The sequence below is a fragment of the Gopherus flavomarginatus genome, chromosome 9 (genome assembly GCF_025201925.1).
Source record: "Gopherus flavomarginatus isolate rGopFla2 chromosome 9, rGopFla2.mat.asm, whole genome shotgun sequence".
Taxonomy (NCBI): Eukaryota; Metazoa; Chordata; order Testudines; family Testudinidae; genus Gopherus; species Gopherus flavomarginatus.
In genome coordinates, this window is record NC_066625.1 from 18,937,635 (window position 1) to 18,949,896 (window position 12,262).

General features: G+C 39.7%; 1 protein-coding gene across 1 annotated transcript in view; it reads right to left on the bottom strand.

Moving 5' to 3' along the window:
• The window catches only part of XYLT1 (xylosyltransferase 1), a 328,154-nt gene that overhangs the window by 236,812 nt on the left and 79,080 nt on the right, over positions 1-12,262 (bottom strand). Inside the window, exon 2 of the mRNA XM_050967712.1 lies at positions 4,186-4,224. Coding sequence (XP_050823669.1) covers positions 4,186-4,224 — 39 coding nt within the window. The remainder of the gene's footprint in view (positions 1-4,185; positions 4,225-12,262) is intronic.

Here is a 12,262-nt window from a genome sequence, read left to right on the forward strand (position 1 = left end):
TCACACTGGTAAACAATAATAGAATACCATTTATTTAAATATTTTTGGATGTTTTCTACATTTTCAAATATATTTATTTCAATTACAACATAGAATACAACGTGTACAGTGCTCACTTTATATTTATTTATTACAAATATTTGCACTGTAAAAAACAAAAGAAATAGTATCTTTCAAATCACTTCCTACATAAACTGCAGTGCAATCTCTTTATCATGAAAGTTGAACTTACAAATGTATAATTATGTACAAAAAATAACTGCATTCAAAAATAAAACATTGTAAAACTTTAGAACCTATAAGTCCACTCAGTCCTATTTCTTGTTCAGCCAATGGCTCAGACAAACAAGTTTGTTTACATTTGCAGGGAGATAATGTTGCCCACTTCTTGTTTGCAATGTCACCTGAAAGTGAGAGCAGGCATTCGCATGGCAATGTTGTAGCTGGTGTTGCAAGATATTTACGTACCAGATGCACTAAAGGTTCGTATGTCCCTTCATGCTTCAACCACCACTCCAGAAGACATGCATCCATTCTGATGACAGCTTCTGCTTGATAATGATATAAAGCAGTGCAGACCAATGCATGTTCATTTTCATCATCTGAGTCAGATGCCACCACCAGAGGTTGATTTTCCTCTTTGGTGGTTCGGGTTCTGTAGTTTCCGCATAGGAATGTTGGTCTTTTAAGACATCTGAAAGCATGCTTCACACCCCGATATGATTAGATTTTGGAAGGCACTTCAGATTCTTAAACCTTGGATAGAGTGCTGTATCTATTCTTAGAAACTTCACATTGGTACCTTCTTTGCATTTTGCCAAATCTGCTGGGAAAGTGTTCTTAAAATGAACACGTGCTGGGTCATCATCCAAGACTGCTATAACATGAAATATATGGCACAATGTGCGTAAAACAGAACAGGAGACACACAATTCTCCCTCAAAGAGTTGTCACAAATTTAATTAACGCATTATTTTTTTTAACATGCATCATCAGCATTGAAGCATGAAGGGGCATATGAATGTTTAGCCTGGCACGTAAATACCTTGCAATGCCGACTACAGAAGTGCCATGCGAATGCCTGCTCTCTCTTTCAGGCGACATTGTAAATAAGCGGTCAGCAATATCTCCCGTAAATGTAAATGGGCTTGTTTGTCTTAGCAATTGGCTGAAAAAGTAGTAGGACTGAATGGACTTGTAGGCTCTAAAGTTTTACATTGTTTTGTTTTTGAGGGCAGTTATGCAACAAAAAAAAAAATCTACATTTGTAAGTTACACTTTCACGATAAAGAGATTGTACTACAGTACTTGCATGAGGTGAACTGAAAAATACTAGTTCTTTTATCATTTTTACAGTGCAAATATTTGTAATAAAAATAATATAAAGTGAGCACTGTACACTTTGTATTCTGTGTTGTAACAGAAGTCAATATATTTGAAAATGTAGAAAAACATCCAAAAATATTTAATACATTTCAATTGGTATTTTATTGTTGAATGGTGAGATTAATGATAATTTTTTTTAATCGTAGTTAGTTTTTTTGAGTTAACTGTGATTAAATCGACAGCTCTAATTTTTACCCTCCCAAAAGATAAATCAACAAAATGTGTACTTATTAATTTCTACAATAGTCTCTCTACACAAACTTTTTTCCAACTGTAGCTTCTCTCTTCTTCACATCACAAAATAACATTAAAAAATTAAGCAAAAAAGCAGTATAACAGCAGTATATAAAAATCATTTTAAATTATTTAAATCTTCATTAATTTAATAAACAAGTGACTAACCAACCACGTTAGTTTACTTTAGCATCTTAACTATTCTGTATTAAAACTGCAAAAACCAAGATGTATTCTTGCTAGCATTCTTGATGCACACACTAACTCACCTCCCATTTCCTTTAGCAGAGCCATCCTGGCCATTAATCTGCAAAGTCCATCTTAATTAGAGAAATTTAAAAGGAGAGTAGCCCAAGCACAGCAGGTTGAAATTTTGAAATATTGATTTTTTTTTAAATAAAAGTGTCCACCAACATTTGTAAAATTTCCAATAGCCCTACAGCTTGTCCAAAAATGGGGGGGGAAATATTCAATAAAAAATCATCAAAAGCCCAAAACACAGTTTATAAGGGGTCAGGGGAAGGTTCAAAATGTCAATCAAACTAGGACTGAGGAGGGAATCTTAGGATGGTGGAAAGGGTGTTGTCAAACCAGCTGATTCATCCCACCACTATTGAGGACATCCAAGCATCCACACAGGAGCAGCCTTATTTTCAATCCCCCAGAAAGAAAGAAATAGCGGGGGGAGGGATTGTAAAATCATCATACTAGAACAAAACCCCCCACTAACTATTTGAATTTGAAAAAATGACAATGTTGCTGATTATTTATTTTTAACATGAGGCTTTTCATAGCAAACAAACCAGAGCACCCTCCTCTCCAATTAGGGCCCAATCTTGCAACTGCTGTACATATGCAACTGCCAGAGGAGACCTCAGTGGGAGCTGCGGATACAGTATGGACTAGCTCTTCTCTTTGAGAATCTAAACCCTTCTGATCATTTTCCTAAATGTGTCAGAAAGAAATATGCTGCAGCAAACAGAACATATCCTTTGACCTTCAGCTATCACAGTTGTGGCACACAGGTTTAGTTCTCACTTACTGTGAAAGATACAATCACGTGATTCCTTCTCCTTGCCATGCCCCACTAGATCTCAGCAGTCATGTTTGAGCCACCTCTATTAGCCCACAGTACTATGGGAAATAAAGGTTTCACACAAAAAGAGTTGTTCTCAGCCCTGACAATTAATTTCAAGATAAGGAGACAGGCGTTTTTTAGGTGAATTGATACCAACTATCTAGATTCAGAAACGGATATAGCCTTCTAATGATATTGGTAGAAATATCAATGTGTAAAAATAGACTTAATTTGTTTTCATTATTAAACAATTTGTTTTCTCTTTCTCTCCTGGAAATGTTAAAGCCCACTAAAAACACAGTGATGTTAGGAGCCACTTGGCACTCTCATTGGTAGTCTTAGCAAGGAATTAATAGGTATGAAAAATGAACTACACTCAGATCAGGGAAGATGCAGTTTGGAAGAGCAGCATGAGAAAATTTGTACTTGTTCCATGGCTAAATGGAAGACCTCAATCTGTAATGCTATTCTTTTAATTTTTCAAGAGTATGAAATTCTTACACACACACACACACGGCACTGTTTACTCTGCACACAAACACACAGACACTGCATTGTTTATTCTACTGAGTAAGATTTTTAAGTCTAGACAATGGCAGGTAACAGATCCCTTCAAAGTAGGATCTCAGATCTTAGAAGCTATTTCTAGGTAACTTTCTTTCAAATCAGTAATGAACAGGTCTTGCTAATTACCATAATGTTCAATTCCTTGCAATTTATGGCTCACTAATATGAAGAGACTTGTCCTGTCCTAACTACTTTGTATTTTGATACTGCTCTGCCAAGACCTTTGACCCCGCATAACAACAATTTTCCTACCCCAACCCTATCAATCACGTCCTACAGGTTTGGTTCCCAGAGAAGGGGGTCTGAAAAAGGATGGAATGAGCTTGGTGCACCCACCAATACACTGTAAAATAGTTAACAACTCTCCACTGGGAAAGTCTAATAGAAGCCCAAGCTAGAAAATTTTATCTCTATTTGGAGAAACTGGAAATGTATATGGCTCGTCTTCAGTATGTCAATGCTATTGCCTCAGCAGTCTCTCAAAGATCAAGATGAATGGAAATCAATGCTGCTGCCTTATTAGGAAACACAAATCAAAGACTTGGTGACCTTGTAAAAACCCTTCTGTCACTTTGATCTTTTGGAACCAAGCATTTTCACAGATTCATTACTGTGCATTGTTATGTTGTAGGAAGAAATCTCCAATACAATTGTATTTTTTAAAAGTAACAAACTGGCAGCCAACATCTTTACCTGCACTGTCTGGGAAGCTAAGCTGGGCAAATGGAAGAGGGGAGACTCATGTATTGACAGTTGTTTTGCCTTTAAAATGATGTCTTCTGCTCTGACAATGTGGTACAGATTTCGATTAAGTTCAATCAAGATTTGAGGTGATGGCACTGCCTTGTCACTCTGGAAGCAGGTACACTCCAGAACATCCTACAAGTTAAACAAATAGAGGGGGAAAAAACAGTACTAACCTGGGTCTCCAAGCCAGCGTTGGGGTGAGGTGGCTGGTCCTGTAAAAAGAAAGCAGAAGGAAATTGTGATGGTCTATACCATTATGTTCACCACTTTTACAAGGCTATAATAAATTTTGTACAGAGTACGCCTTGTGAGCTATCACTTAAAAACTCAATCTGCTGAACATTAACTGTCCTGGTAAATTGTATATACATATAAAAAATCTCATGTATAAAATATTCTACTGTATAACATTGTAATAATATGTTCCAAGTTTGGTTTGTGCCTGCTTGTCTAGTCTTTCAGAGACAAAAGAAACACTGGCACCCCAGCCAGATATTAGCATAATCAAATGGACTATGTTGGGTTATCATCACATTTATCTGCCATTCTTTGGTAGGAAGGAGGGTGCAAGCAAGAACTGTACATATTAGCAATGGAAAACAGTTGCAGGTCCAGTGTAAACAGAATGGCTGTCACCTGAATCCCAGCTGGAGATAAATCCCGAAGAAGTGGAGTACGGTATAAGAATAGAGGACACACACACACACCGCCTCACCTCTCCCCCCCTCCATCTCCACTCATAGCAGCTACAAAACTCTTGAAAGACAAAGGAAGCATCATTGAACTGGGGAAGAGGTGCTGGCTGGAAGGTTTTTTGGCCAGTACAGACTGCTGTAACCATATAGTGAGATAAAACTTTTGCTTGGAATCCATTTAGCTTGCTAAATTAGGCATTAGTTTGCAATTTATCTTTTTATTTTCTTTGTAATCAATCCTGACTTTTATGACTCATTACTTGTAGTCACTTGAAATCTCTCTTTCTGTAGTTAATACGTTTGTTTTATTCCTTTATCTAAACAAGCATGTGATTGGACTGAAGTGTTTGGAAACCACCACTTGAGATAAAAGGGTCTGTGCATATCATTTTCCTTTGATGAAAGGATGGACATTCTATGAGTTTTCATTGTCCAGTAGGACGCTGGGCAGTACAAGATGCACATTTCTGAGGGAACAGGTCTGAAATTGGGAATTTCTTGGTGTCGCTCTGCAATACAATTCACAAGTGGCTAGCAGAGCATTCATGTAACATAGCTGTGAGTGATTCTGCAAGCTGGAGGCTGTGTGTGAGCAGCATCAGGAGTGGTGGCTCTTATAACAAAGCAGTGTAAAAGGCATCCCAAGCTGGACAGCAAAAGGGACACAGCTGTTCAGTAGCATCTCTGGAGAATGCTACTGAAATAGACATTAGTCTTCAGAATACCACAAAGATGGGACTTTTTTGACTTGTTATTGATGGGGCAAGATGACACCAAAGAAACAAGTGTTTACTCTAGCACAGGCTTCTCAAATGTTATTGTCTTAAGATAGAGTATCTTTCATATACACCTCTCTTCCACTCCCACACAAGCATATGCCAGCTATAATATTTGGTTGTGTGGGATAAAAGTAATATTAGAAGAGTATTAGGGAGACCACATAGGTTTCAGAATAGGCTCAGGGTCATATGAGGCACTCATATCATTGATTTCCTATTTTGGTTTTCGTATTTTTCCTGCTCTGTTCTATTTTTACATTGCAATACAATTGATCTGTGCGTCTTTAAAGTTTTTGAGCTCTTTCAGAAAGTTAACTGGAGACTTTGGCAATGTGTAGAGCTGGTTGGAGAACTGAAAACCTTTCACACAAAGTATGTGTGATTATGCTCATTTTTCATCAAAATTTCATTCTGATGATCCAAGTAGCTTTAATAATGTGTTATTATATTTAAGTGAAGAGTTCCAGCTTTGTAGTGTATATCTTATTTTGTGCACAAAGTAAGAGCCCTTATCTCAACTTGGCTAGGGGTCCAAAGCTTATTAAAGAACTCCTAAATACTAAAGCACAAAAAAAAAAAAAAAAAAAAAAAAAAAAAAAAAAACACTGTCCATATGGCCGTTAATGAACAGGTCCTAAGAAAAAGATAATATCCTTGCAAGAAGCTACATCAGGAGTAGGCTTTGCAGAATTAGAAGTGGGGTTTTTATATAATTTTGGAAGATAGTATTGATGTTAAAAATCAAAGCAAATGCTTAAAAATCATCAATTTAAATGTTCACAGTTGAGCAAAATTATGTGGTGAGCATTTTATTCCACTTACTTGGAAGCATTTTCTCCAAAATTTTAAATTTTCATAGTTGTGAAAAATTATGGGGAGGAGATGAAACAACATGTAACTAGAGTAGGTTTTGAGATTCAAAATTTAAAAAAAAACTTCATACCTGTTAAAACACAACTTGTCAACATCACGTCAAAGTATACAAAATAAATCTCTCTAAATCAAACTAATAAGTTCTCTTCTTACTTTGCCTATTTGTAAATTTCAGTTATCATCATTGGAAATATTTTTCCTCGGTTTCAAACCTAATCATTAGTGTTTTGAGACTAGCTCTCAAACAAAATATTTAAAGAAACGTCTTTTAAAGTACAAAGGTACACTTTTAAAGCTTCAGTCCTGCTGGCCCAAGGTATTACTGCAGGGTCTCACTTTCTATAGCATCCTGTTTAATTGGAAAAGCTAACAAAGTGGAACCAGGTCAATGGGGCTCTCTCTTTAATCCATCACGTCTGTCGAAATTAGAAGGCTTCAGTTGAGAGTAGAGTAAATTCTGGCCTGTCAAATTATAAGGCCCCTAGGAATAAGAGTTTTAATATCCCAGGATACTTCAGTTAGATGTGATTCTTTTTTTTTTTTTTCCTGCACAGCCACAGTGTGTAACAAGGAGCTACCTTCCTTCCTTTCCCCTTAAAGACTACACAAAATGCAGTTAACATTTGCATGTGACCATAGCCATAGCCAGTTTTTGGTTTAATACATTTTTTATAACTGTACTAATGAAGGGGCCTTTTAATCAGCCCAGAATGAAAATTACCAGTCGAGTACAGAGATGCCATGTAGTTATCTGCCTCTCTTTTTCCCTCAAGCAATAAATAAGTGATGTGATATCTGCCTGCAGTTTATGCACAGCTGAGACATATCAAAGTCTTACCTCTAATCCAACATCTAGTGATTTTATCAAGATAGCCCAACACTGGAGTACAGCTACTGCTCACACATGGATGTTATCTGACCACAAATCAAATGATACTAAGAGTTGTAGGATGTGCAGAAACATGGATGCTATCCATGAATAATTTCACTCAGCTAAATTAGAAATGGATCTTATTTACTGAAAAAAGCTCTTGTGAAGATTGGCCCCCTATTTTCTCAAAAGGAAATGATCCAGGTACATTAGACACTGAATACATACATTTATTGTGCATCTGTTATGGACTCAGGAGATTAAATTAATTCCCTGTGTGACTGGATTCTAAGGAAGAGAGGGTAGCAATGAAATCAAGCCCAGAGACTATAAAGTACCTCTCATCTCTTAAGTGAAGGGATCAATTGTTAAATTTGGTCAGAATGTCTCTCGATTGCTCTGATGTTTTTTCCCCTCTGTGAGGTCTACACAAAATCACAGACACCAACAATATTGAATAGTGTGTATGTGTGTGTGTGAGAGAGAATTCAGAAATAACTTTCTAAGGTAGTAATGGCAAATTATTACTTTTCCAATACAATGGCTCAGCTGTACAGATTTCCCTTTGGGATATCATCTGGATTTTCTTAGTCATTGCCAGCTACATTGCAGACAATAGCTTTTTCAAAATGTGTTGTTGGTTCTTCATTTAGAAGCACAGCATCCTAAAAGGGTCCAGAGGATTCCTGTAATTGATAAAAAGTGATAACAGAGTCCTGTGGCACCTTATAGACTAAGGGACGTATTGGAGCATAAACTTTCATGGGTGAATACCCACTTTGTCAGATGCATGTAGTGGAAATTTCCAGAGGCAAGACTAAATATGTAGGCAATAACGAGGTTAGTTCAATCAGGGAGGATGAGACCCTCTTCTAGCAACTGAGGTGTGAACACCAAGGGAGGAGAAACTGATTTTGCAGTTGGCTAGCCATTCACCGACTTTGTTTAATCTTGAGCTGATGGTGTCAAATTTGCAAATGAACTGAAGCTCAGCAGCTTCTCTTTGAAGTCTGGTCCTGAAGTTTTTTTGCTGCAGGATGGCTACCTTTAAATCTGCTACTGTGTGTCCAGGGAGACTGAAGTGTTCTCCTACAGGTTTTTGTATATTGTATATATACACGTCTGTTAGTCTAGAAGGTGCCACAGGACTCTGTCACTTTTTACAGATCCAGACTAACACGGCTACCCCTCTGTACTGTACTACTGTACTGTAATAGATAGTACTTTGCACTATTTTAAAAGCCATAGAATAAAAGCCCCACAAGTACTGAGAAGAAATTATTAACCTCACAGGTCAGGGCTGGGCAAACTACGGCCTAGGGGCCGTATCTGGTCCTCCAGACATTTTAATCAGTCCCTCAAGCTCCCACGGGGGAGCAGGGTCCAGGGCTTACCCCGCTCCACGTGGCTCCCAGAAGCAGTGGCATGTCTCCACTCTGGCTCCTATGTGTCAGGGCAGCCGAGGGGCTCCACATACTGCCGCTCGCCCCGCAGTTCCCATTGGCCAGGAACTGTGGCCAATGGGAGATGTGGGGGCGGTACCTGTGGATAGGGCAGTGAGCAGAACCTCCTGGCCATGCCTCTGCATAGGAGCCAGAGGGAGGACATGCCGCTGCTTCTGGGAGTTGCTTAAGGCAAGTGCTGCCTGGAGCTTGCACCCCTGACCCCTTCCTGTACCCCCAAACCCAGTCCCACCTCAGAACCTGCATCCCCATCTGGAGCTCTTACTGCCCCCCACAACCACAACCCTAACCCTCTGCCCGAGCCTGGAGCACACTCTCACACCCTGAACTCCTTATTTCTGGCCCCACCCCAGAGCCCGCACCCCCAGCCAGAGCCCGCACCCCCTGCCGCACCCCAGCCCCCAATTTTGTGAGCATTCATGGCCCGCCATACAACTTCCATACCAGATGTGGCCCTCGGGCCAAAAAGTTTGCCCACCCGTCATAGGTCCTCCCAATAAAAGACATTACTGCGCAAGCACTGGAATAGATTTCCAAGGGAGGCTGTGGAACCCCTGTTATTGGAGGATTTTAAGAACAGGTTAGAGCCTGGGTCTAAGAACATTTGGTCCTGCCTCAAGCATCAGCCCCACATTTCTATGATTCTAAACAAAGAAACTGGGTTCCAAATAATGTGTTTTTAGCGTGTGGAATACAGTGCATCAGTCTCCAGATCAATGAAATTGTGGTTGCAGAAAGGCTTCTACATCATAGCAGTTTCTTTTTTATTTTAGTCTGTAACGTGCTTGGATGCTCTGCAAGAACGAGGCCCACACACACTGTGAGTTATCTGGCTTTAATGAAGGTAAAGTGACACATTCACAACAGGGACCCTGGGCGTTGCTGTCACTTTGGCGGGGAACCCAGCACCGAAGCTCAGCTCGGCCTGGGTCGGAGTCCAAAGGCGGGACCGGGAGCATACAGCTATATATACACAATACAAAAGCAACTCATACATATGCAAGAAGGGACTTCCCACAAACTATGCCCGCCCTTTGGCCTAAGGCCATACAAACTGGTTTCAACCAGTTAAAAGCAAGTTATAACTGGCATGCCGTGTCCTACAATGACCGGACACTTAGCAAGCAGGGGCTTTCCACAAGGCCGCCGAGAAAGCGGAGATACCCTAGCTAGGCCATGACACAGTCTTCCGCAGTCCCCTACATAGTCCACGTACTGCTTACTAACTATTACTACCCCTTGTAGTTGTAGCATACACTGTAGGCATTGCATATCACCACTAGGGGGCAGGTTTTTGTACGCATCATTCGCAGTTAACATTTATACACATGGCATAAAATTACTTTCTGAATGCAAAACCACCAAAAACTTGTCTACTTTTGAGTTTAAATGTAGGAATAAAACAAGTAGAGTTTTGCCTGGGCATTTTCCCCCTATTGTCCTACCATGTGCCTTGCACCAAAAATCTTTGACTGGAGTGGCACATGTTTTGTGAAACTGAGTTTTCTGTGTTTGTAAAGAAACTTAAAAATACCCAAAATGGCTGGTCACATGGCAGGATATCCCTCTTTCATTAAATCAACTGCCAGCATGACAGAGCTAACCAGCCAGTTTGGTTTTAGTGTCAAATGTGCCTCATTTAAGAAGATCACTTATATTGCTTAATGGTTGGTTGACTGTTTCAGTTTTGTGTTTTGTTTTAGTTTCTCTATTGATTGTAAATTCCAGAGCTGGATCTTTGGGTCCCAAAAAGCTCAGCACCTTGAGTATAGCCTTATATGAGAAATGTAAAGTAGAAACTTAGCTTTCATTTAAAAGGGGCAAAAATATTTAGAATAAAAATAAGTTTCTTGTCCTTATCCTTAAGATGTGAATCAATTGCCAGAGTTTAACGGAGCAACCCTCTGGGTTCCACTTCCATAGAGATAGACATACTTTTCATTCAAAATGAGTCAGTTCATTTTAGGGTATTTCCCAAAGACAGTCTTCCTTAAAAGGCTCAGGTAGGTTCAATGCATAGTGGTGTGAACATGATAGACTGTTCAAAAATGCAAAGGTCAACTTGGGAATACACTACTGTCTGGTTAGGCACACCGGGTATTCTAAAGGATGTTGGCAGTTTAATTGCCAATGTTTGCAGGGGACTTATCTTAAGTATTTAAAATCTTTTTATATTTTCAATGTGCCTAGCTGCCACGATGCAAGATATATAAACTAAATATTATTTGAGATGAAATGAGTTTCACACAGATCTTGTTACCACAGAGTGTACAGACACAAGTGTATAATCCACCTTGAGGACATGTTGGAGAGCTTCAGCTCTGAGGACAGTATTTGCCAGATGACCTGCCCACTAAAACTGAATGATCATAGAAATAAAATATGAAATGTTTTTAAACAGTGATAATTGGAAGAGAAAGAAATAATTGTTAGCTGGCTCATAAACCTCAATATGCCCTCACTGTGCCAACACTGCTGATCTTATTTGCACCTCTTGCAACACAGGAAGTCACTACTGGTAGGTACCAGGTACATGTTTTGGAGGGAGAAAATGTATCTGTTTAAAAATACATTCAGCGCTCATCACTAGAGCATCTAGCACCCAACAGAATCTAAAACCAAACAATTGTGCAGGTATGCATGCAACCAAACTGCTTTGGTAGCCTACAGTTTGACAGCTGGATCCATCTGCTACAAAATCCCTCTGCGCTTGCCTTCTAAATCCACAACCAACTGATTTACATGGGCCTGTACGAGATAAGGGCTATAGATGGTAAAAGGCCTTCAGTCATGGTATAATTCCCCACTCTGAACCTTAGCGTCCAAAAGATGGGGTACCAGCATGAATTCCTCTAAGCTTAATTACCAGCTTAGAACCTGTAGCGCTGCCACCAACCAGGAATTCTAGTGCTTGGTACACTCTGGTCCCCCCAAAACCTTGCCCGGGGACCCCCAAGACCCAGTCCCTCTGGATCTTAACACAAGGAAAGTAAACACTTTCCCTCACTGTTGCCTCTCCCAGGCTTCCCCTCCCTGGGTTACCCTGGAAGCTTACTATGATTCAAACTCCTTGAATCTTACAAGAGAGAGGAAAATCCACCTTCCTCCCTCCTTCTCTCTCCCCCTCCCAGAGAGAGACAGTAATCCTAACACAGAGAGAAATTAGCCTCTCTCTCCCCCTTCCCTCCTTTCTCCCCACCAAGTCCCTGGTGAATCCAGACCCCGTCCCCTGGGGTCTCACATCAGAATAAAAAAACAATCAGGTTCTTAAACAAAAAAACTTTTAATAAAGGAGAGAAAAACAGTAAAAATTATCTTTGTAAATTTAAAATGGAATAGGTACAGAGTCTTTCAGCTATAGACACTGGGAATACCCTCCCAGCCTAAGTATACAAGTATAAATTTGAATTCCTTCCAGCCAGATACACATTTGCAAATAAAGAAAACAACCATAAGCCTAACTCGCTTTATGTACCTAGTACTCACTACTCTGAACTAATAAGACCCTGTATCAGAGAGATTGGAGAGAAACCTGGTTGCACGTCTGGTTCCTCTGAGCCCCCAGAGTG